This window comes from Macaca mulatta, chromosome 5, assembly GCF_049350105.2.
Source record: "Macaca mulatta isolate MMU2019108-1 chromosome 5, T2T-MMU8v2.0, whole genome shotgun sequence".
Lineage (NCBI taxonomy): Eukaryota > Metazoa > Chordata > Mammalia > Primates > Cercopithecidae > Macaca > Macaca mulatta.
The window spans coordinates 21,712,464-21,740,003 of record NC_133410.1 but is presented as its reverse complement, the minus strand read 5'-3'; the positions used below and the strand labels follow the sequence as shown (position 1 = coordinate 21,740,003).

General features: G+C 38.8%; 1 protein-coding gene across 2 annotated transcripts in view; it reads right to left on the bottom strand.

Annotated features, from left to right (window-relative positions):
- The window catches only part of GBA3 (glucosylceramidase beta 3), a 124,674-nt gene extending 97,880 nt beyond the window's left edge, over window positions 1-26,794 (bottom strand). For both annotated transcript variants that reach the window (XM_001105060.5, XM_078002601.1), the window contains exon 1: window positions 26,482-26,794. In XM_001105060.5, coding sequence (XP_001105060.3) covers window positions 26,482-26,539 — 58 coding nt within the window. In that variant the 5' untranslated portion in view covers window positions 26,540-26,794. The remainder of the gene's footprint in view (window positions 1-26,481) is intronic.
- Window positions 26,795-27,540: the final 746 nt, after the last annotated feature.

The window sequence follows — 27,540 nt, the reverse complement described above, 5'->3', positions numbered from 1 at the left end:
TCTCCTAGGAAACACTGCACTAGATGGGAAAAAGAGTAAAGCAAAACATAATGATGGGGGGAAAGGCAGAAGAGGAGAAAGAAAATACAAAAGGAAACTATAGCATTAGAAAATATACCATAATAATATGGCCAAAAGAAGTTGAAATATATTGGTAAGCACAAAAATTACCAATTCATTAAATATTCCTTTTTGAACATAGGTAAGGGTTAAGAGAAAAAAATATTTACCATGCAAATTTTTTTAAAGTACATTTAGCAATATTGATAATATTTTAAATTAACACAATTAGAAAGCATTGAATTGAATGAATAGTAGTATTTTCATATTAAAAGTTACAATGTACTAAAACTGTATAGTAATAACTTTTATGCATCTAACAATTGAGTTTTGAAATCTACAGGTCAAAACCTCCCTAGATGCAGGAATATGTTGAAAACTCCACTAACAAAATGAGAGACTCAGAAATTGACAAGGAGAAAGAGAATTTGATTAAAATAGTTTGTAAAGTTATTCTCTATGGTATACACATACATGTATATGTGTCTATGTATATTTATATGTGTATGTATGTGTATACTTACACTTACAAATGATATATACCCACACATATGAAAGAATGAGAGAGGAATTCATACTCAACAACAATAAAATTATTTTCAAACACCTATATATAATTCATACAGGCTACACACACGTGTATATATGTCTATGTATATTTACATGTGTATATATGCATACACACATATACAAATGACACATACACATATGAAAGAATGAGAGAGACAGAAATCCATACTCAACAACAACAAAATTAATTGTAAAATTGTATGGTACACACATATGTGTATATATGTCTATGTATGTTTATATGTGTATGTATGTGTATACACACATACAAATGATATATACATATGAAAGAATGAGACAGGCAGAAATTCATACTCAACAATAACAATAAAATTACTTTCAAGCACCCATATATAATTCATACAGACCACATTGTCTGACAACCAATCAGAAAAGAGGGAACAAAAGAAGCGAAGGAAGGAGAAACAAAAGAAAAGTAGGAAGAAGGAGAGAAGGGAGAGAGGGAGGAAAGGAGAAAAGAGGAAGAAAGATTAACAAAGAAATAAGTCTACGTAATCCCGGCACTTTGGGAGGCCGAGGCGGGCAGATCACGAGGTCAGGAGATGGAGACCATTCTGGCTAACGCGGTGAAACCCGTCTCTCCTAAAAACACACGCAAAAAAATTAGCCGGGCGTGGTGGCGGGCGCCTGTAGTCCCAGCCACTCAGGAGGCTGAGGCAGGAGAATGGTGTGAACCCGGGAGGTGGAGCTTGCAGTGAGCCGAGATCACACCACTGCACTCCAGCGTGGGCGACAGAGCGAGATTCTGTCCCAAAAAATAAAAAAATAAAAACTAAATAAACATACCACCTTCTCCAATCTATGTGCTTGGAATTTTTTTAAATTCTAACTAAATCTTAGATTAAGCAGGAAATAAAAGCAGAGTAATTTTAAGGAAAAAAAATGTGTTACTAACGTTACTTTAAGAAAAGAAACATCTTTAATGCAGCCAAATGCTTTAAAATGGACTTTCCCAAATTGGAGAGTTTACTGTCCAGATTTTCAGAAATTTCTACCTTAGAAAACAGATAAGAGTTTGATTAGGCATATTGTGCCTTAGCAGTCATCTCATTCACAAAGACACAGTGAACCCTAAAATCAACTCAGCATTTCAAGAATCTTTACACCAGGAATGGTCCTAGACAAATGAAATGACTCAAGATTTCTCTGCTAAGAAATAAAGCTCCCCCGTCCTCCTAAGACCAGTAACTCTAGGATTTGAGAAGTAAATTACATTCCCAGGATAAAAGACTCAAGCTTAGTCATACTTGCTTTTACCTCACTGTGGAACTTAACATATGGAAGGAGCTGGAATTCAGTTTTGTCACTAAGTTTAATTATTTCTTCAAAGTATGGGTGACTGGGTGACTGTCTGTGAAATTAGACAACTTACATAGTTACTTCATGAGATATAAGTGTCCAAACTCATCTTAAATATTTTGAGTATTGACTTGATGGACTAACTATTCGTTTAAGATTGGCCTTTGCCTGTCCTGCCTACCAGGACATTCCCTCGCACCACCCTCACTAACACACACACACACACACACACACACACACACATCATATTCCCTCTGTAGACATAGCTACAACCTGTTTGTTTTTAAAAAGGATCACCAAAACTGACCAAACTGAAATAAATATTTATTAATTTAAAGCATTATCTAAATAACTGGTTTCCTGACATTAAAAGAAGTATAGACTAGATGATTGAATGACTTTACTCTCTTTCTCTCTCTTTTCCTCTCTCTCTCTTCCTCTCTCTTTCTTTCCTCCATTTTATTCACTTAAATACTTAACAGCATTTAAGCGAGACTCTGAAATGAGATTTTGAAACCTGAGTTGAGATAAATCAAAACAACTCTAAGATGAATAATACTAAGGAATACTAAATACATAAACTAGAGGCATAGATATAACTAGTACAACATACATGTAACTGATGACAAAATAGAATGTCAACTACAGCACCAAGATAAAAATTAGTGTTTGGGGTGCTGGTCTAAGCTGCAAACACAAATGCATTTTCCCCAAACAGGGGTCACTACACCTGACTCTCTCACTCATATCAGGGGTGGAGATTAATAAGGATTTTCCAGAGGTATTTTCCTTGAACAGAACTGTCCATGTAATGTGAGTTTCATGCCTCAAAGAAAATGGGAGGATGATTACTTTCCTTTCGCTTCAACCTAAAAGAGGACATTTGCTATGGACCGAATAGTGTTCCCCCAAAATTCATATGTTGAATTTCTAACCTACAATACCTTAGAATATGACTATATTTGGAGATAAGGCTTTTAGAGAGGGAACTAAGTTTAAAGGAGACCACTAGGATGGGGCCCTAATCAAATATGAGTGGTGTACTTATAAGAAGAGGAAGAGACAGCAGAGATGTAGGCATTGGACAAAGGCCATGTGAGAACAGCGAGAAGGTGGACGTCTGCCAGCCACAGAGACAGGCCTTCTGAGAAAACAAGCCTGCTAGCACCGTGGTCTTGGACTTCCAGCCTCCAGAACTGTAAGAAAATAAATTTCGGTTGCTTAAGCTTCCCAGTCCGTCGTATTTTGCTAGAGCAGCCCTAGAAGACTAATTCAGCACTCAAATGAACTACTCAAAGGTCATGGTATGTGTTCCCTTCAGTTAAAGGAATATGATGAAATGGAGTCTTAACTTCTACTAAATGAATCAAGAACCCAAGAAGAGAACAAGAGGAAAGAAACAAAAAAGAGGAAAGGAAGAAGAAGCAAAGGAAAACTGAAGCTGGGTGAGGATCCTCCTGCAGTCCTAGACACTGAGAAAAGTATGCGCTTGTTTCCCCGGACAAGACAGCACAGGTGAGGGAGCAAGCACAGTGATGCCTTAGCACCTCTCCAAGGAGGCCTGCAAAGGCAAACAGAGTTCATATTCATGTCTTAACGCTGCTGTAAAAAATCACTACACACTTGGTGACTACAGACAATTCAAATGCATTCTTTCACAGTTGTAGAGCCCAGAAGTCTGAAATCAGGATGTTGGCGGGGTTGGATCCTTCTGCAGTCACTGAAGTAAGAATTTATCCCATGCCTCTATTCCATCTGCTGCTGCAATTCTTGGCATTTCTTGGCTGCTTGATGTGTCACTCCATTCTCTGCTGTTGTCTTCTGATGTCCTTCCCCCTTGTGTCTCTGTGTCTTCTTTTTTTCTTTGTCTCATAAGGGATGCTTATTGAATTTAGGGATCCTTCTAAATCTAGGGTAATTTCATCTCGAGATCTTTATCTTAATTATATCTGCAAAAATCCTATTTCCAAAGAAGGACACGTTCATGGAGACCAAGGGTTAAGACAGACATATCTTGTGGGGGTCGCTGTTCAAACCACTACAGACCTCAACAAATGGAAGCTAGGGTAAATGGCTAGATGCCCACAGGACAGAGAAAGTGAGTGAACTAAAGAACACAGCATTACCTGCATCTAAGATACTAGAGTACTTCTCAGCAGTGGGCCACACAAATGTCTGTAAGAAAAAGAACCAACTCTAGTCACGCGTGGTGGCTCACACCTGTAATCCCAGCACTTTGGGTGCCCGAGGTGGACAGATCACTTGAGATCAGGAGTTCAAGACCAGCCTGGCCAACATGGAGAAACCCCGTCTCTACTAAAAATATAAAATTAGCCAGGCTGGTGGTACATGCCTGTAGTCCCAGTTACTCGGGAGGCTGAGGCAGTAGAATCGCTTGAACCCAGGAGGCAGAGGTTACAGTGAGCCAAGATCACGCCATTGCACTCCAGCCCGGGCAAAAAGAGCAAAACTCCATCTCAAAAAAAAAAAAGAAAGAAAGAAAGAAAAGAAAAAGAATCAACTCTAAATATCTACCAAAATCAGAGCGTGTAATGCCACCTTAAGAACTTTCCATTTTGTTACCTCTCTGGCAACTAGGTCAGAAACCATGGTAAACAGGCAGAAATAAGAGGGGGCAGAGAAAGAACCACGGCCTCGCTCCCTCTTCCAATAGAGCTAAGAAAGACTTAATTCTAAATTCAATTTGGGATTTTAACTACTTCATAGTCAGACTATTATAAGCATCAAAATGAGACGGTATTTTGCAACTTAAAGTGTCCATATGCATCAGCCAAGGTCCCAGCAGGAAACAGACAGCACTCAGACTGGGTCATTGAGGAAAGCTTAAAAAAACACTGTTCACAATGGTGTGAGCAGGGTTCAAGGAAAACAACAAGGGATGGTGTAGTACCTCAGGGCTTGCAACAGCGGAAGTCATTGCTGCCCATGAAGGGGCTGGGGTAGAATTGATTTCCAAAACCTGCAGAGAGTAGCAGTTTGCCAAAGGCTGCCTACCAGGAGAGGAGGCCTTAGTTGGAGGGACACAGTCAACCCACTGCAGTCCAGCAGGAAGGAAACCAGCAGGGTAAGACTTTGGTTTCTTTCTCCTCCCATTTACCTTCCTATCTCTTGCTAATGTTTCCCATTGATGAAGTCCAAATGGAAGACAAAGGGCAATGGAATCCATTGATGCTAACCCACATGAGTCAGCCCAGAGCAAGGAAAAGTAGAGAATGGATATGGATAGGCAAATAGAAAATATCCAGTACAAAATACAATTTAACATGACCAGAGAAATAGAACCTACCTCCATTTTCTTCTAAACAGAAGGGAAGAGTTATCCCCACTAAGCAAGTGTAAAGGGATATTGGGAAACAGAAACATAGTTCCTTTTATAAGTGTTTCCTAAAAGTCTCATTTGTTGACTGAACCAGTATAATACATAACAGAATGTGATTATAATTTGACTACTGACCTGGTAATTTAGAGAAGTGATAAATTCTTACAGGAATATATCTGTCTTGGTTCTGGGACTTGTTCTCTGGGCTCCAGCCTTGCACTGGTGTTTATTTTTTTATGATCTTTTGCTACAAAGACTTCTCAAACTCCCTCTTCATTTATTTTCGTTCTGTTTGAGACAGGCGGCTTTTGTCACAGCTGCCTTTGCCTCTGCTATTCTACAGCAATTATTCTTTTATCTTTCAATTAAGCCTCTTTGCATTCAGTCTTTTATGCATTGAATCATGCTATCTAGTGAAAGACACTGTGCTCTGTCTTTGCAACAAAACCTCGACTCTTCTTTCCATCCATCAGAGCATTGCTTCGCTCTATGTTGGTTTCAGCTTCTGATTGTCACTCTGGTAATCTGAGCTCCATTTGGAAGGATGGAATGGTATAGTGGGAAAAAACCATCATGATAGTAATAGTAGCTATCATTTATTGAGCCCTTATAATGGGGTAAGCACTTTGCTAAGCACTTTACATGCTTCATAACTACTCATGTTCCCTCCCTTCCATTTAAATATAAGGAATCTGAAGTTTCCTTGAGTTCAAGGATTTAGAGAAGGTCATAGATCTAGCAGTTGGCAGAACTAAAATTGTAAGTCAGATGTGACTGAACAAAGTCTGTGCTCTCCAGCCTTTCAATCAATATTTTCTATACGTTAATTTACCTCTGTAGCTTACTATCTCTGTGACCTTAGGAAATTCACTCAACCTCTCTGTGCCTCAGCCTCCTCATATGGAAAACGAGAATGAGAATAACACCTGGTCTTCCTGTTTGGCAAAGTTATTGAGAAAATTTATTGAATTTAAAACTGACTTACTGGGAGGCAGTATAGAAATGTTATTGTTAATTAACAGTTTTTATATGTACTACACTAGGCCATATTTGCTCATGGGCTTCCTCCCCTGTGAATAGATCTCAGAGTAACTAGCCCTTGAGGGAACCCACCCTTATCTCTCTAGCCTACTGAAGACTGCAGTCCTGTTTTCTTTTGCTAGACTAGCTGGTGGCCTGGGTGCAATGCCTCGCCAGCCCAGTGATCTCTCAGACCCGTGGGTGTGCCCACTGAATCTTGCCCATATGTTTCTGTGTTTCTTCTGATGCGTGTAGTCTGTCATGGCTCTGAGCTCTAAGAACCTTGAGAAGGACATTCATCCTGTTCCAGAGCTTTTGGACAGGAGAGAATGGCTCCTGTATAAAAATGTACTGCAAAATCTGTCCCCAAGGGCAGCAAGTATTTTTCTCAGTAGACGTCTTTTTCTGTTTCTCTTTTTTTAAAAAAAAATTAAATTGTCTTATTACATAACTGTAGGACAAGAGTTCAAACATTAATGTTTAAAATGCAAAAGGTGCCCTACATTCAAACCTCTGTTGCCCAGAAGAAGCACCCTTTGCAACACTTAAATCCTTTAACTCTTTCATCCCTCTGCTATATGACCATTACAAAGTTCTATTGATCTGTAACTTCTTGGTGACGTCATCTGAAACATAAAATACCCCAAGAAATCGCAACTCCTAGGAATCCACCTGGCTTGATTCCAAAAGCACAAGAATTCCAGAATTTTATAAGCATTAACTCAATTTTCACTATTTTCTGATCATTCACAAGTCAAAGATTTTCTTTGTACAAACAATTAAGCATAAAAATTGACTCCCCGAATCTATTCTACGAATTAGGCATGGTAGATTGATTCTGTTTGTCAGTTAGATATGAACATCTTATTTAAAATAATTCCATTTTGACATATGTTTTCTAGAATACACATGTAAATTTTACAATCATGGAAATGGGCTAATTCTGTCCTCTTTTGACTAATGAATATCACAGGCATTAGGAGCAATTGTATCTTTTATCATTTCAACTAATTTTTATGAAGCACTACAGTGCTGCAGATACTGAGGCATAATTCTGAGGTTTAAATCCTAGTTTCTATTTCTCAAGAGAAGAAAGAAGGGCTGGGAGCAGGTAGATTGGAAAAACTGTACATGAAGAGATATGGGTTATACCCTGATATTAGCACCTGAAAAAATTATTCTAAACCCATCAACTAATGAGGCAAGAATTCCTGACTTGCCTAAGCAGGAATGTGGGTTTGTGGAGTTTTTTCTGTAATTCTAAAAACATTTTTACATCTTCCACTTACTAATTCACCCTGGACAACTTTACTTCTTTGAGTCTGTGTCCTCCTCTATAAAAAGAGAATAATTATCTCCACCTTGCAAGGTTTTTGTAAGGACGTGTGTGCAATGTCCAGCATAGTGACTGGCAAGTAAGAGTTGCTTTTTATTAAGGGCAGCTATTGTTGTTATTATTATTCTCATCATTACCATGATGGCGGGCTTTTTCTACATGCGATTTTTATGTTTTCAAATATCTCATTAAACTTGCAGTATATTTCGATCCATGTGATAGATCCAAATGCATTTAATGACAGGCTATGTCACAAGGCAATTCTGGTATAGTTTTTGTCTTTTAGAAGAATGCTGTTCAGAATCAATGTATCATAGAAATTAAAAGCCCAACTTGAGGCATTATTGTGTCATAGTCCATTGCTTGAGAACAGAGCCATTCATTCTCCACCGACAGGTCTGCGCTTGATACAGACGGGTTGCACCAGATTTGTATGTGCTATAAGTTTTGTTATACTTGAAATGGTTAATTAGAAGAGGTAGGGGAATCTGAAATGTCACAGCAAGTTCCTCTTGGCCCACTGTCACGTTTCATGAATTCTTTTGCTGAACCCATTTGGATTAAGCAGTGACCCAATGCAAACAAATTGCTTTTGTGCCTCTTATCTCTTATACCTATTTATGTTCCAATACATCTGCATGGTGTGGCTCAGTAAGATTCATTAAGTCCTTGGGCAGTGTTTACGGCTAATTTTTTTCTCCTTTGAGGCTCTGATCTCTCACAATAATGTGATAGAAAACTACTGTGCAAGAGTAAGTAAAACACTTTTTTAGAAGAAAGGGAAAGAAGAAGTATAACATATGCAATTTCGAACTGGGAATTCTCAGAGCAACTTTGTGGATGAGAGACAATCATTACTTGTAGATTTTAGGTAAAGATATAATTTACCTTTATTTGCAGACACAAAATTCTGAGAAAACATTACTTGCCATCAATGCCTCTGGCTTTAAAAATATTTATGAGGTTGAAATAGTTACCTGGAGGCAGACATTTCATTTCAATGTCATAGGTCAGGCGCATTGGCTAACACCCCAGATAATATTGATGTACCTTCAAATTTTAAAATAATATTTATACCATTTATTTATTTATTCATATATAGAGCACCTATCCTGAAGTATCTGGGACACTGAACAAGGTTTACATAAATCTGACTGTTTTTTCCTCTGGGCCATTTGGCTCAGTCTGGTAGACGATAAATATTCAATAATACTTTACAATGACAAAGCATCTTTTATGCAAACATCTCTAAGCACATTATTCACTAATATTACAATCTCCTTTTTAACCTCCTGGTAAAGTCATGGAAACTAATTGACTTTCTTCAAGGTCCTAGCACAAATTGTTTATTTAGTAGATTAGAGTCCAGGTGTCCCGATTCCAGTTATAACTAAAGAGAGAAACAAACAAATAAACACATTTTTTAGGTGCTTAAGCTGATGACCTACACTAAATATTTCTAAATTGACTCTATTAGGCAAGACGTCTTCCTTAAAGATGTTAAATGTTGTGATGCATCCAACTGAATTTTATAACTTTTGTTCTCATTTGCCTAAGGCCAGTTACCATTTTCAGAGCCCCAAGAATGACCTAGTTTAATTGAATCCTGTTTCAAACACTTAAACTTTCACACTCTAATCAAATTGGGTTTCTAAATAGAAATTAAAGTTGGAACAAGAAAATAAAACTTTTCGTGGAAAGGTGCTGTTGACGTAAGAGCAGAGCTGTACCAGAATGTTCATGCAAATGAGAAAGCTGAACAGTTACTGTGAGATTTGGGCAAATCTCAACGAGTTAATGCTACCCGAGCAAAAGGAAATATTTTTAATTATTTATTTTACTTCTTCCCTCAAATATTAAATAATGCAGGTTAAATATAGATAATTAATAAAATATCAAAAAATTGGATATTTTTAAATCACCCACAATTTTGTCTGTAACACCTATAGAAACACACTACACAAACCTACCTCCAAGCTCAGGGAGCATAACTGACTGAGCCCCCAGCCACTGAGCGTTGAAACTTGTCACAGCATTTCTACTGACACCACAGTTCCCCAGGCTGATCTCAGTCAATGCTGAGCGTGGCAAAGCTAAGAAAGTAGGCCTGTTCCTGGAGGAGGTGCGACTCTTCTGACAGGTGACTTTGGATCAAGGACTCTCCAAAGATCTTGATGAACTTCCCGTTGAATTGCACTGTAGTCTAAATGGTTCACCCCAACTCCCTTTCTTCCTTTACTCTCTCCTTCACTTGTCAGACATGCATGATAGCCTTTCCTGGCTCCCTCCCCATTTTCTCTCATGGCCATTTTCCTGAATAAATGTCTTGCACGTTCAATATCATCTTGGTATCTATTTCTCAGAGGATCCAAACTAACATACCACCTGATGGCAATAATGATGAAGATGATGAGAAGGATGATGATGATGGTAATAACGGTGGTGGTAATAGTGGTGATAAAAATTATAATGATTTGTTGAAGTCCTGTTTTTAAGCCAAGCCCTGTGTTAAGAGATTGCCTAAATTATTTTATGCTGCACTGCCAATTAACTGCAATAAACTTCCAATAGGTGTTATTCACCTGAGAAAAGCCCTAAACAAGAACAAGACCACATTACTTTTGAATATAAGCAGTCAAATTTGAAATTTGGGTTTTCTTGTTTGAAATTTTGGTTTTCAATAGAGTGTAGAATCACTGGTACTAAAAACCACCACTTTATATTACCTCTCTGTATTAGTATTTTGCAGTATAATCATCCGGTCATTTTTCTCAACAGTTATTCTATAATTATAGTTAACTCAAAATGACAGAAGTAATAAGTAAAGCCTATTTTGCAAGAAATTGAACTGTGATCTTATTTTGGGTTTTGTCAATGTTTTTTTCCTTAGATTGGGGGCAAATCTTTGCTTCTTGGTTACATGGATATTACATATATGATGGTGGGAGTTGAGCTTCTAGTGTACCCATCACCCAAATATTGAAGATTGTACCCAGTAGGTGATTTTTTAACCCTTATCCCACCCCACCTCCCAGAAATTGAATTTTTACTTGAAGCTTTTGGTTCTTCTAAAATTTGCAGTTATCAACTTCACTTTGATTATATAGACCTAATGCAATCATTCAAATACTATTAGTAAACTTATTCTAATAAAGTATTTTCAGATTTGTATCACATATATCAAGAGCCACTATATCAACTCTGTATAGTTTGGAGGAATTTTTCCAGACCATTAAAACAGACAAAGGTCAAGCAAATAAGCCAAGGCCAAGCAACTTAGACAATTGACATCATTAAAACATCTAAAATAACAATGCCTAGCCTCCAGTTTTAGAATTTATTGACACTATTAAATAGACCACTTAATAATAAACCAATGGGCTTTTTCAAAATGAAACAATTGGTACAATGAAATGCACTTAAAAAGATTTACATCCCATAGCATATTTCTAAGAAGGAACATTGGCTTGGAACTTGTAGCAGCTTATTAAATTAGAATAGAACTCTCTGGTGGCAGCAATGCCATTTAGGATAATTTGAGGTTCCTTTGACTCAAAAATAAATTGACTTTCCTGAAGGTACCTCGGGAATTATTGGGTCGGTCTTTAGTCCTGGCAGATTTCTTCTGCTGTATCAACATGGCTCCCTGAATGCAGTTTTCTGAAATTTTCATGCTAAACACTGATAAAGGTAGCTACATATGTTTGCTGCTATGTGTCTATTGGCGGCGTAAAGAAGGGTTCCATCAGCAATGATCAAGAAGACCTAATTAGATTTGCTTGAAAACCTGGTCTTACTATGTCAAAACACATTTAAAAACCACCAGACTAGAAACATTCTAAAGTTATTTCTAGTCATTCGAAGGTTCTGTAAGAATGTCAGTTCTATATGGGTTTCCCATGAGACTTTTCAATCCTTCTACAGAACTTAATCCAGGCATTGCAACCTTGCTCATCTTTGCTTCTCTTCTTGTTTCCCTCTAACACCCTCTTTCAAGCATTATCTTTCATTATGACTTTCACCGTCAGCTGTGGTTGTCTACCAGAAAATCCAACCTGAAATGGAGACAGAAATTTTCAGTTGCCTCCCAGACAATTGTCTATAAATACCTTAAGGAATCTGAAATCCAAACTGAAGTAGTTCAATTTCTACCACACAACCTCCAAGTCTGCTCCTTCTCTAGTGTGTTTTACTTCTCTTCATGGCATCCTCAGTCAGCCAGTTACCTAAACCATAATCACAAAAGTCACCTAAGTCTTCCTCCTATTTCTTTTATGCCCTAAATTGCATTCATGAACATATCCTTTTGATTTTCCCTCAATGTTTCTTTACTCTTTTTTCTCCATTCTGTTCCTGCCACCCAAATTCAGGTCTTCATCATCATCTGCCTCATCTATGGCAATAACCTGACAACTTTTCGCAAGCTCCATATCTCCTTCTTTCGGTTTATTCTCCACGCTGCCACCAAAACTCTTTCAAATATGCAGACCTGACTGTATGATACCCTTTGACTAAGTATATTTTATGGTTGTCAGATAGCTAATGCACATGATACTAACACTAATTCCTTAGCCTAGTACTTTGTGTGCATCACAACATAAAGCTTCAGGTTCTGCCATTAACCCTGTCATCAGAAAACACAGCCTATGGTAGGCTTTATCAAAGCATGAGCAATCTACAAAGCAATCATATAGGCACTTACAAAAAATATAAATTCCTGGCCCTCATCTGTGAATACTATTACTGTAGTCTCATATGAGGCCCGCAAATCTACATTTTAACTAGAACTAGAACTCCAAGTGGTTCTAATACATCCTAAAGTATTAGAATTCTAACCCATGTACCTACTTAACTGTACATGACTACATCACTCCAAAAATACAATAGAAATATTCATACTTGTATGTCTCATGTCAAAATATTTTTTCCGCTGATATGCCCTTTTTTGTGTCTTTTCCTGAAAACAAAACAAAATAAAACAGAAAACATGTCTTCATAAAACCCAACTTAGATACCACAAGTAATCTCGCATACTTTATTCTTTTTTTTTTTTTTTTTTTTTTTTTTTTTTTTTTGAGATAGAGTCTCTCTCTGTTGACCAGGCTGGAGGCTGGAGTGCAATGGCATGATCTTGGCTCGCCGCAACCTCCACCTCCCAGGTTCACTTGATTCTCCTGCCTCAGCCCCCCAAGTAGCTGGGATTACAGGGGCACACCATCATACCTGGCTAATTTTTTTCTGCATTTTTAATAGAGATGGGGTTTCGCTATGTTAAACAGACTGGTCTCGAACTCCTGACCTCGTGATTTGCCTGCCTCAGCCTCCCAAAGTGCTGGGATTATAGGCGTCAGTCACCTCCTCTGGCCTCACACACTTTATTCTTATTTCCCCATCCTGCTCACCTTTGCTGCAAAACACCGTTTTGTCTGTTCTACTGTTGGGGCTGTCACATCCTGCTGTAGTCATGTACCTGCCTCTCTCCCCACCCAGAATGTTGAATTCAAGCGATCATTTTGTTCACCTTTATACTCCCAGGCTCTAGTACCCGCAGTAGATAAATTTCTAATTGGGATTAACTATTAGCTATATAAAAAATAAGATGTAATTTAATTATTCATTTTATGCTAGGGAAGCCGGGTCTCCAAATACAACATGAGACAGCACTTTAAATTCCAGAGAACTTAATCCAGACATTGCAATCTTGATCGTCTTTACAGATGCAGATCTTCGGGGTAGAACTTTTCTGAATCTTCTTACATAATTTTCTCCAAGCATGACAAAAGTCATTATCAGCAACGAGCCAACCACATCATAGCTTTAGTATGGTTGTATCTGGTCTTTATTTCAGTCATGGAAAGAGTACTAGGATGACCCTAGGGGGATATTTGGCCTCAGCTGTATAATGTCTATGCTGAGAACCTCTCAGTTCTCCCTTCATCAAACCACTTGGGAACAAGAATTTATGTGTGCCTACATTTGCCAAGTTCTCAGCACTATAAGGAACCAAAAGATGCACTAGAGTCCCCATTACCTCCATCACTGTATCCTGCTCTTCACACAAACACAATAGGGAATGAGCAAAGCCCCTTTGTAATATTTCACCCTGTGAAAGAGCCTTACTCTCCCACACCGTTACAGAGTGGCTGACGTGCAGCCCTAACCTGGGTCTGCAATCTAGTCCTGGATAATAACTTAGAAGATAAATGAAGTAATGGACCATCAAGAGAAAATGTTGCTTTTCCAAAGATCCCCAAGTATGCATCTGCATGATGGACTACAATGACTCCAAGGAAGATTATTGTCTTTAGAGTAAATAATATGCTTTTTTCCTCAAGTCTCAAAGCCTGTATTTAAATGATTATTCATAGGTGTTGTGGGAGACGTTAAGGCTGAGCTTGGCAATTCCCAACGTAAAAATGAGTAATGTTTCAAAAACCTTGCTTATGAGTCACCTGCCCAGAAACTCACCATTGCGTCTTACATTATGTTTCAAATTCCCAGACCGACCCCCAAATCTATTTATCCTCATTACACACCTGAAGAGTATTTAGTGACACCTACCCCCATTTACAGCATTGTTCCATTGGGAAAATGTCCCCTCAGTTCCCAGTCAAGTGGCATGCAAACGCAATTCTACCTGCATTTGGAGGGGCATGGGGCATGAAGAAATATGAAATAATGAGAGCTGAATTTGATCATACATTCCCAGCAATCAGAATTCTGTTCATCTTATGCATACATTTTTAAATGCCTGTCTCTAAATCATTGTTGTTCGCCAGGAGCAAAGAACTGCAGCCTTCACTATGAAGAGAGAGATTTTCAGAATTTGGAAGTGGCTCCTACCGTCTCTTTGTTACCTTGATGAAATACAAACATGATTATGAGAAGATTTGACATTGAATCCCAAACTTCCAACCTCTTGTCTGTATGTTCCATTTTTCCTTTAACTCCATTAAGTGCCTATTGTGATTAATATACATTTTAAATGGGTTTTAAATGGGTGCATCATAGGAAATATTTTCCTATTTTGAAGTAATTTAAAGCCAAATAAATTTACAGTTTTGAAATATAAAATAAGCTCTTTCAGATTTCTTTTAAAAAAAAAACAACTTTTTTCTATTATTAAAATGTAAAGGATTTTTTAAATCTCATTTATTTTGTGAATTGGTTCTGCTTAACATTCTTCAGCCCAGTCCACTCTCAATTATCCACGCTAAGGAAGGGGGATCAGTGGCCTGGATAATCTAAAACAGCAGACGATTTTAAAAGCCCTTGTATTTGGCCTGGGCATACTTTACAATCAAATTCTGATTAGCCACACTAATGAAAGGAAGAGCAGGCACCTTGAGAAAGATCCAAAGCCAATACAGATCTGTTCATCTGGTTTAGGGTGCCCCAAGGAAAAGGGCCACATAGCGGAGCAGAAGGTAAACAACAGGGCCCCAGCTACTGCTGACGGCACCACCCAGGACATGCAAAATACAAACACACCGCTCCAATAGTCATATCAGCACTTCTCATGATGTTAGTCCTCTTTAGATACATGCAGTTATGCTCAAATGCCCCCAGGTAAAAAGGCATATTATCCATGCTGTTCCAAATTGTTAATAGAATGTTTGTTCATATATACTGAAAACCTCTTTTAGGGGTTCCCTTTGCCCCATCAGTCACCGAGTCCTTTACTACCACTGCCGAGTTCACAGTAACACACTTGGGAGAGCAGCATAAAAGATGAAAGAGACAGTGTGCTGGAGTAGCTCAAGCTCCAGCCTGGAAGTGAGAAAGGCTGGATTTTTGTCACCTTTTGATCTCTGTTGATGCCAATAGTCATGTATATTCAAGCAAAGGGAACAGCATGTGCAAAGGTACAGAGGCACCAAGGTCATGGCACATTTAGCAAATAACATATGCTTCATTTTGGTCAAAAAGTAGGATACAAATAGAGAAGAAGCAAGAGTGAAACTGGAGTTGTAGTCAGAGAGAAAATTGCAGGGTTTTTTCTGCTATGCAAGAAGTTCAGAAATTACACTGTAGAAGGTCAGAAGACATTCCAAGTTTTTAAATAACTGTTGTGATTTATTGAACAGTTAAAATTTGCGCCCCTTTGTTCTATGCATTTGATACTTATGAACACATTTATATTTACAATGATCCCAAGATAAGCACTATCACCACTCTCATTTTACAAATGAGGAAACTGAGACCTGCAAAGCTTAGGTATCTTCCAAGATCATTTAATTGTTAAGTGGTAGAGTCAGGGTATAAATCTAGTCTGTTTGATTTTAGAGCTCATCCTCTCTCTCAGAAAATGGAATAATGTGGTCAGAATTGTAAAAGACCATGCTAGAAGTAATACATAGGAGAAATTGGAGGAGAGTGGAGAGGAGAGAAGCAGACTTTAAGAAGTTAAGAAATGCTAAGTTCCAGAAGTAAAGGAAAGGTAGTGGTAATGAAGAAGATGGGTATAATCAAGAGGTTTAGAGGAGATAGAATAAAAAGTAATTGGTAAAATAAAGGAATGAGTAAGAGGAACAGTCTAGCATATTCCTGGTTGGGCACTTGTGTGATGGTCTAATAATTTTTAAAGATTCATTTAACCTTGTGCACCAGTGAACTTAGCTAGGAAGCAAGCAATCCCTACCAGATGGGCAAGCCGAGGAAGGAACAGCACAACTAACACCTTTTTTCCTCCAGTACAAGGCTGGCATGTATTTGTTAAAGTAAACAAACGTCCTCTCTTAACTGACTAATTTCGTAGTAACAAAAAAATTCATGTATGACTATGTGGTCCAATAGATAGAACCCATACACCAAACAAATAATTAAGATACAGTTATTTTTATCTGGTTTCTCAAGGTTAAATATATTGACTCACATTTAGCTTTCTGTGTAACATCCTTGTGCGCTGTAGAAAGGTAGATAAGGGAGAGAGGGAACAGGAAGAGGAGAAAGGAGGCAGAGAAATGTTATAGCTTATCAAGATATTTCTAAGTGTGTTAAGAAAACCACAACCATTTACAGAATGCTCTTATCAGAGAAATAAGTGTATATGTACATGTAAGTCTGTGAATACATAGGAAAATACTGAAAATACATATTCTAAAATTTTAAATATCTATTGGCCGATTATTTTATTTTTGGCTTGTTTGTATCTTTTAAATGTTCTAAAATTATCTTGTATTCCTTTCATAATACAAAAAACATTTCTAAACATATGTGATTAACATCCACTCTACTCAGAACCTTGCTGATACAAAAGAATATACAGCCAGACGCAGTGGCTCACGCCTGTAATCCCAGCACTTTAGGAGGCCAATGCAGGTGGATCACTTGGGGTCAGGAGTTCAAGACCAGCCTGGCCAACATGGGGAAACTTCATCTCTACTAAAAATACAAAAATTAGCCAGACCTCGTGGCGGGTGCCTTAATCTCAGCTACGCAGGAGACTGAGGCAGGAGAATCGCTTTAACCCGGGAGGCAGAGGTTGTGGTGAGCCCAGATTGTGCCACTTCACTCCAGCCTCGGCGACAGAGTGAGACTCCATCTCAAAATAAATAAATAAACTTTTCAAAACAAGAAGAATCTACAAATAGGCAGACCGACTCTTATAAACAACTTACATATACACATAGAGAGGGCAGCAGATACCTTTCAGCACTGCCCATGAAGCCAGCTGAGGTCCTGGAAAACTTGGTAGATGCAGAATGTGTGTTCGGAAATTGAGGGAGGTAATAAATTATGAAAAATGCAAATGGATTGGATCAGCGGACCTCAAAAGCACATGCCGAGACATGTGTTCTTTCTCGGTCATAGTCACCTCCCCCTACTATGACTTTTCTCACAGTATCTGAATATTTTGCTTTCTCTTGGTATACTGTCTGAAATTCCATCAATTCCACATTAGCTCATTTTCTTAGTCCATTCTGGCTGGTGTAACAGAATGCTGTAGGCTGACTGGCTTATAAAGAACAGAAATGTTACAACTCCAACTTATGAGTGAGAACATGCGGTGTTTGGTTTTCTGCTCCTGTGTTAGTTTGCTGAGGATGATGGTTTCCAGTTTCATCCAGGTCCCTGAAAAGGACATGAACTCATCCTTGTTGTGGCTGCATAGTATTCCATGGTGTGTATGTGCCACATTTTCTTTATCCAGTCTATCATTGGTGGGCATTTGGGTTGGTTCCAAGACTTTGCTTTTGTAAATAGTGCTGCAAGAAACATACATGTGCATGTGTCTTTACAGTAGAAGGATTTATAATCCTTTGGGTACATACCCAGTAATGGGATTGCTGGGTTAAATGGTATTTCTGGTTCTAGATCCTTTCAGGAATCACCATGCTGTCTTCAGAAAGGGGAATATCACACACCAGGGTCTGTCGGGGGGTGTGAGGGAAGGGGAGGGAGAGCATTAGGACAAATACCTAATGCATGCAGGGCTTAAAACCTAGATGACAGGTTGATAGTTGCAGCAAACCACCATGGCACATGTATACCTATGTCACAAACCTGCACGTTCTGCACATGTATCCCAGAACTTAAAGTAAAATTTTTTAAAAAAGAAAAGAAATTTATTCCTCACAGTTCTGGAGGCTGGAAGTCTAAGATCGAGGTGCCACTACAGTCAAGTTCTGGTGAAGCTGCCTTCCTGGTTGGTAGATGGCTGACTTCTTTCTGCATTCCCACATGGCTGGGATCTCTTTTATTTAATATGAGGCAGAATTCCCATTCGTGAGGGCTCTGACTTCCTGACTGTATTAGTCTGCTTTCATGTTGCTGATAAAGACATATCCGAGACTGGGTAATTTATAAAGAAAAAGAAGTTTAATGGACTCACAGTTTTACATGGCTGGGGAGGCCTAACAATCATGACAAAAGGTGAAAGGCATGTCTTACATGGTGGCAAGAGAGAATGAGAACCAAGCGAAAAGGGAAACTCCTTATCAAACCACCAATCTTGTGAGACTTATTCATTACCACAAGAACAGTATGGGGGAAACTCCCCCATGATTCAGTTATCTCCTATCAGGTCCCTCACACAACATGTGGGAATTATGGGATCTCCAATTCAAGATAAGATTTGGGTGGGGACACAACCAAACCATATCACTGATTAATCACCCTCCAAAGGCCCCACCTCCAAATACCATCACATATGGGGATTATGGTTTCAACTTATGAATTTGAGGGGAACACACACATTTAGCCTATAGCACTCATCTTCTTTATTAAAAAACACAGGACTAGAAAATTTCTAGAAGTTGGATATATTAGTGATGACAAGGAGGATGATAATGGTAAAAGGGGGGAAATTCATTAACTTTGAATAGCACCTCATGATTTATGATGCATTTTCTTTTTTTTTTTTTTTTTCCTGAGACGAAGTCTCACTCTGTCACCCAGGCTGGAGTGCAGTGGCGTGATCTCGGCTCACTGCAAGCTGTGCCTCGTGGATTCACGCCATTCTCCTGCCTCAGCCTCCCAAGTAGCTGGGACTACAGGTGGCTGCCACCACACCCAGCTAACTTTTTGTATTTTTAGTAGAGACGGAGTTTCACCATGTTAGCCGGGATGGTCTCCATCTCCTGACCTCGTGATCCACCCGCCTCAGCCTCCCAAAGTGCTAGGATTACAGGCGTGAACCACTGCACCCAGCGGTGGCAATTCCAAATATTAATGCATGTTAATAAAGATTTCCACATAAGTTAATATTATATTAAAGTCTCCACTTGTGTTAATAAAGATTTCCAGTTCAAGGTGGGGAATACAGTGAACATATGTAATTCCTTTTCTTCTCATAACCCCATTGAAATAACAGTAAATAAGAGAAGGAATCCACAACTGAGTTGAAAATAAACAACCAAAAAAGTCCCAACAGAACAAACATTTACTAAAGTACTTTTCTGGGCCAACCAATTCGGAGAGAAGACCAGGCCTCAGAGCAATCATTATGGTAATTAAAGGATTATCTATCTTACAGCTGGCTTGATGGGTTTTTCTTCTCCATAAACAGGGTCATTTGTTCTGCCTTTACCCCATGTTGAAGTCCTAAGAAATGCTTCATAAAAGTGAAAGGTGTGACTGGGGAGAACTCCCATCATGGGTACTGAGGCCATAGAAAAAAAGTAGAACAAACTCTAGAGCTAAAATATGAACTTGAAAGGTTGTGCAGAAAGGAAACACGAAAGTTAAAATCAAGCACACTCTTCCTGAAAGTCCTTGCTACATGGCAGCTATCAAGGTCTAAATTTTGGCTGTCTCCACTCAGGCCCATAATCTTTTGTGAGACGACTGACTGTCAATCGATCCCACTGACTTATACAGAACTTTGTTTCTTAAAGAGCCATCCCTGACTCAGTTCATAGAACTATCTAACTTCAAAGGAAGCCTAAATCAGTTACTGATATTAATCAACATAATCATTCATTCATAAACATCATAAGGCATTTGACAAAAAACAAGTAACCCAAAAGATAAGGACCAAAATTCTTTATTTGATACACACAAAAAAGAAAGAGAAATTAATTTTTAAAGTTTTTATTGTAAATTGGTCATTTATAATTGTGTATATTTACGCAGTACAAAGTGGTGTTATTATTTATGAATACCAATTTTAAAAATTAAATCAAGCTAGCTAACATATTCATCACCGCAAATACTTAACATTTTTATGGTGGGATCATTTGAAATCTACTTTCTTTACAATCTTGAAATGTACTATATCATTAACTATATTCACTACCCCATGCAATAGATCTCAAAAAAATTTTTTTTCTGCTCTCTGACTGAGGTGTTTTACCCTCTGATCATTATCCCCCAAGATTGCCCCCACCCGCTAGCTATGTAACCACTATTCTGTTCTGTGCTTCTATGAGTTTGATTGTTTTAGATTCTACATGTAAGTGGGCACATGCAGTATTTGTCTTTCTGTGCCTGTGTTATTTCACTTAGCATAATGTCCTCCAGGCTCATCCACATTGTCTCAAAGGACAGAATTTCTTTTATTTTAAGGCTGAATAGTTTTTCATTGTGTATATATTCCACATATTCTTTATCCATTCATCTGTTTATAGACGCTTAGATGGATTCCAATATAGATATTGTGTTGCTGAAATGAATATGGAAATACAGACATCTCTTTTACAAACTGATTTCAAATCTTTGGGGTAAATACCCAGATGTGAGATTGCTGGATCAGGAACTTAATTTTTTAAATGAGCATTATTAAAGAGATTTGAGAGGTGACAACATACAGAAAATAAAACATGACTTCCTGAAACAGAAGCAATTAAATAATTCATTCCTAAAATTAGATATATGGTTGCCAAAAATGAATATTCAATAGGGGAGTTGAAAAATAGAATGAATTCAGCTAAAGTCCAAACACAGTTAAAGTATTGTCATTTGGAAGAAAAAGTTGAAGAAATAAACCTAGATCCAAAGAAGCACAAAATGTAAGAAAAAGGTCTCCAACATTCATCCAATGAAATTTTTTAAAAAGAGAGAGAGAGATCAGCATTAGTAATTTGCAAGTGAGAAATTGGAGACTTAGAGAAGTTAAATAATTAAACTCTCTAGCAGTCTATAAACGGAGTCCAATATATTTTAGATGTGTCCCCCCTCCTAAGCCTAAGGCTGAAATTCAATCAATACATCTAAATGTGGCCTCAGTAGTTGTGTATGGCTGACGTCCACTCTGACCAGTCAATCCAAACGTCAGTCTAGTCTATGCCTACTGTTTACAGTTGGCATCTGATTGGTGAGCATGGGAGTATATTTGTTGATTAATATTTGAATATCATCCCTCTCTAAGCCTATATACTCTTCCAATGATGCCTACATAATTAATTTCATAGTACAATGAAAAAGGAGGGCAATATTTGATATTTTTGTGAATTTCAAATTTGAAACTGAGGGAAAGAAATAAGAATGGTTTCTGTCATGTCAACTTTTAAGCTATGATAAATTTTGTGAGTAAATGCCCACATCTCTGCTCCCTATTTCCTTATATACCAAGAAATAAATGACCATGCTTTAAGTCTCCTTCCCTTCCCTCTTTCTTAGGTGGTCCAGACAAGCAGCATATCTGTCTGGATATTCCTCTTCTAGAAGAGTACCAAGGGCAGCCAAGAGATCAAGTCTCAGACTGAGATGCTTAATCCATGGGATTTAGGAGAAAATAGAGACGAAGACACACAGTTAAAAATCTGTTGAGTGAAGAAAACAATCAGGAAGTAGTCTTAGAGAAATATGGGGCTTGTGCTGACATTTACAACGAGTAGATGAAGTGTGTCTCCAGCTCAGGTTTGTATGAATCAGTTGAGTTTTTTTTTTTTTTTTAAGGATCAAAGAAAAAACAGCCTATATAGAAACACCATAAACTCAAAACCAAAAATTACAGCTGTCATGTTCTTTTTCCAATTTTTAAGTGCACACACACACACACACACACACAAATGTCTTAACTACAAGAATCCACCTTTAATGTATCACGGCAAACAGAGATGGCCAAAGTCTGAGGCAACCCCTAATTTCTAACGACATAAAACCAAAGTCAAACTTAAAATCAACTGTTGTATTAGATTAACATCAAGGATTCACAATGGCATTCATAAAACTGAGGCCTATGACTCCTTAAAAACCACAAACTCAGATCCCACTAGGAAGCATTAACACAGTAGTTGAGAATATGCTTAGGATTTGTGGGATTTTGCAAAGCATGTTCACTTCTTAAGAGCCTTCCCTGAAATCACCAGGAGTTAGAAACTCTTAAGAACTGTAGAACTGGGTCCTCAGTGTCATTTGCATAGCTCCTCCGTGGCCTACTATTGAAGTAAACAAAATGCCACGGAGCTACCTGATGTTTTTGCGCCTCACATTCCCTCCAGCCAAACACAGAGGACGGAGTCAGCTTCATGAGGAGTTAAAAATCACGGGAATTTTTCTCTACTTAAAAATATTGCGGGAGACTCACTTCTGTACGTACGATGATTTTTTGCACTTTTTCCCCTGCCTCTTAGTCTAACAAATACATTTTATAGGTTTTACACGGTTCTTTACAACTCACCTAAAACACATAATTTTCCTCCTGCTTATACCATTTATTTATTATTTATTTATTGGATTTATATTGTGCTTTCCTCCAAAAGGCTCAAGGCACCATGCAGTCAACTCTAATATAATAAACATTAAACTCTTCCTTAGGACCATAAACAGTGAAATAGCCAGAGGAGAGGAAGAAAGGATCTGAACAAGGGCAGGACAAAGGAAAGGCGTGATTCCAGCAACATATGCAACCAAGTAGCCAATATGTTAGGAGACCTGGTGATAAGGCCCAGTCCCTGCCCCTCTCAGTGGGCCCCACCTGCAAAGACCCTGACAGTATTTTCTATATGGAGACAAAATATCTCCATTCTTGCAGTGAGAGTGAGGGAGGGTATGCTAGTTATTCTTCAGGGATTTCAAGAGTCTATCTGAAAACAAATATACGAATACAGATAACTGTATTTTGAATACAGTGGAAAGAGAGACAGTAGAAAGAGATACACGGTAATGTTTTATAACAAGTATTCAAAGTGTTAGATTTTTTTTTACAAATACAATTCAGGCTCAGTCCTCAGTTCTGCTGAGTGTCTCCTGACTTCCAAAGGATCTGCACACCTTCAGAGGCCAGGGCAGCACAAAACTGCAAAGATTATCAGAATCAAAAAGAGACAGGCTGTTCTTGGCTTTTCAATCCAAGCCTTGCTGATTTGATAAAGCCACCAGTGAACTTCCTGCACTGTAATTCAGTCGATGGTGGGAGACATGGTTAAACAGTAACTCTCCTGGCAACTGATGGTGAACTAGTCAAGCATGAGCAAGGAAGGAACATATTCTAACTAGCAGTCAAAACAAGAAATGACCATTCCCACTAAATGGAGTCAACAGTGTAACTCTCCTTCTCTCAGAGTGCAAGAGAATACAGCCAGGAGAAAGAAAAATAGTAATAGTACTGGCATTAATATTAGTATTTGGTGAGCACTACATGCTGGCACTCCTCTACCACAGTTACATATGCTCACCTCTTTAGTCCCTAGAACAAATCTACAGAGTGAGTATGACTATGTTTCAAATTTCACAAATAAGGAAACAGAGGCTTAAACACATTATTTGCCCAAAGTCACTCTGCTGGTAAGTGCTTGAGCTAAAATTCAGACACAGCATGAAAGGATCAGGAAGAGATCCTAGGGTGGAAAACAAGCAAACATGCAAAAGTTATTCTGTGAGTTGACAAAGAGAGCAGACTGATGGCTCTTGGCAGAGCATGCTGGATCAAGTACCCTACCTTGTAAACTATAGGTAGAAAGTTAATAGCAGGTTAGAGGCCACACATAAAGACCTCAAAATATGGCAGAAGCAAGCCCAAGTCAAAAGAACATAGGATAAACTGGCTCCAAGTAGACAGAAGAGATGCAACAGTATCATGATCTCTTCACATGAGATCATGTGAAGACAGGAGCTCCGAATGGGCCCGTTAAAGTTACTTCCAGGTCCTAAGCGGGCAGGAACTGAAAGTTGGTTGTTGAAACCCACTCTATTGTCTTGTATAACTAATTGCATGTTTATGTCAAGTTAACTGTAGAGTGCCACAGTGAATCATTCTTTGTAATTCTTTTGTGATCCTCCCAGATACAAATAACATGCATCGAGCAATTACTAAATGCCAAGCACTTAACACACATTACCTTATTTCAACCTCGTAGCTGTGCTACGCAGGAGACACCATAATAATCTCCGTCTGACAGGTAAGGAGGCACAGAGAAGATAAGTCATTTGGCCAAAGTCACAAATCTAGTAAACAGAGAGATCGAATCCAAGTCTAAAGAGTCTTCCCCCAAAACTCATCTTAATAATCACCAATGCTTTGTTGCTTCCAGCATCTGATTCTGTTTACACCATGCTGGTGCTCTATCATGCTTTCTCTGTTTTTCTGACCTCTCTTTTGAGAAGCAAACTAACCAAGGTCATTGTTTTTGTTTTTATTCCTAGAGGGTCAGCCTATTCAGTCACCCTCTACGACAAAGTGGAAATTATCTGGAAGAAGATGAAAGATCCCATGTAGCGGGAAAGGTGGCATGGAATCTCAGCCAGCCAGGACATTGTCAGACGTTCTTTTAAAAGAGCCTGGTATCACAGATCATATATGTGCAATAATATACATAATCCCCCAGTGGGAGATGTCTTCTACATGGCAGTTATCACAACTGTGTAGTAGAGATTCCTCCTTCCCATTCTAGAGGATGAAGAAATAGCAACTGAAGCTGGGAATCCCAAGCAGCATGGGTTGTACCAGGATCAACTTGTTCTGTTTCTTTGTCTAGAAAGATCTCCCCATATTCAAATGGCACTCTCCTCCTCATATCTTAAGTTTAGACGGGATGATGCTAGTTCACAAAGATCCTCCTTGATGACCCATCCTGAGGAACTGGTTTTCACATGACCCTTTCCCACAACATCCTATTATCACCATAGCACTGACCATAGCAGTCATTATTTCATTGATAGATTGACTTGTTTTTCTTGGTGTGTAAGTTTTCTAGGGGTGCTGTAACTAAGTGTCACAAAATGAAAGGCTTAAACAACAAAAATGTATTCTCTCACGGTTCTAGAGGCTGGAGTTCCAAAATCAAGGTGTCAGCAGGCTCATGCCCCGCCGAGACTCTAGGTAAAATCCCTCTTGCCTCTAAGTTCGGTGGTGACTATTGCTCCTTAGCTTACTGTAACATTCCAATCTCTCACACACATAGTGTTCTCCTTGTCTCTTTGTTCAAATTTTCTTCTTTCAAATTTCCAAATTTCTCAGTGTCCAAATTTCCTTCTTCTTAGGACACCAGTCATACTGGATTGCATATCTGCCCTACTCCAATATGATCTCATCTTAACTTGGCTAATTGCATCCTCCAGGGGCCAGTTCTGGCTTCTAGAACTGTAAGAGGATACATTTATGTTGTTTAAGCCCCAGAGTTTATGATATTTTATTACAGCAATCCTAGGAAGCTACTACAATAACTCACTTTGCTTTGTTTAATGTAGGGTTTCACATACTTATTTGACCAAATAAATATTTTCTCCATGGTAGCTATTAACAATCTCTAATTCCCTGCAGGGGGCGGGGGGGGAAGGCGGACATACGTGTTTTAGAAAAGTAAAGCTAATCTTCCTGTTTCACAGATGAGGAAACTGAGACTCAAGGAGGACAAATAATTCACACACTTGTGTGTGGTAGGATGAGGACTAGAACTGGGGCTCCACAGCCACTCTGGGTGCTCTTTGCCATTTGCTTCGATTCACTTCTCAGCTGCCCCAGGAAATAGGGCGGCATACAAGATTAGGCTTGGCTTGGCGCTCACTAAGAATAGAACAGGGAACTTTTCCCAATTAATGAAGGGCTCTTCGAAAAAATCGACCCAATATTTTTCCAGCTAGTAGAAAAAATGATTCTCCTTTGTAGAGGAGTTGGGGCAAATGGGTTCTAGAAATCAATTATAAAAGCAGCTGGTCTAATGTAAACTGATGTCTCAGCTGAGTTTGGACTGACTGAAAATCCAGCCACAGCTTAGTTTTCACGTCTTCATCCCTCCACCCTTCCTTTTGCCTAAAGAAAGAGACAAGAGAATGTGAGCCCCCACCCCTGACGTGTTTGAAAAGGGAAGCAAATTCATTGACAACACTGTGGACTGTTCAATTCTTTGCTTCTTTTCTTTTTACCTCCTTACCCCCACCATCTTCCTCAGGTACACAGAACACACCAGGAATAAAGCATTCCCACCCCAGTGAAGGCGAGAGTGTCCCCTACCTTCTACTTGATAAGCCGCAGTGGCTGCCGCCCATCCAAATCCCACAGGGAAGGCCATGGTTTAAGAAACTGTCTACTGGGATCCTCAGCTGCCAGAAGCAGAGCACCCTTTGGCCAGAGGAGCCAGGCAATTGTGCAAACAGAAAATGAGCTCTCACCCCAGATTGGAGCCTCAGAATGCAAATATTTATGCAAACAAGAAGGAAGCAGGGGCAAAGGACACTTGACTGCCACAGCCTTGATAAGAATCCAAGACACTTTGTACAAGGCCATCAATTATACTTTCTTCCCCCTGCACTCCCTGATTCTTAACAGAGTTGATAACCCTGGGTGCTAAGTCCCTGATGTGGCAGGGCACCCATTTACCTGATGTTTTGCCTTTTAAAGTAACATTAACATTGTTTTAACAAGTCATATAATCCTACTAGAATTTTCCCTTAGTTCATGGATCATCCCAATTCCTGATCTGTACTCTGTAGAGGTAACCACTTTTAACCATTTCTTCTGGTATTTAATCCCGTATTGTTTAAATGATAGGTGGTGCTTCTTATTTTTTTCAATTTTAGATAATTATTGACTTCTGGGTACAGGGCAGAGGATCTAGCTTTCTCTCTCACTCTTTCTCTCTCTCCCTCTCTGTTCATCCTCCCTCCCTCTTTCTCTTCCACCTTCTCCCATCTAGCCAACATGATAAAATTACCTTTTCATTTAGATGAATTCAATATTTATACTACTATGAGTCTGTATGGCTCAAAGCTGAGCCATGTAGTATACATACCATGCTTCCATGCAACTTTTAATTTTCTCTGGGGTTAATCCACTGCCTGATCTTTATGTTTATTTCATTTTCTTTATACCTATTACTAATTCATCCCCAAACACTCTGACAGAAGAATACATCTCTGAGTTGTTCAAACAACTCTGTCTTCCCGCTCCATTCTACACTGTTTATTTTTTAGGACACCATGGAGCTTTGACCCACAATCTCCTTCACATCGTTCAGACAGGCTCCTTCCCCTCTCCCCTGGTCTTTCTCTCTTTGTTTCTTTTCCCGCTTTA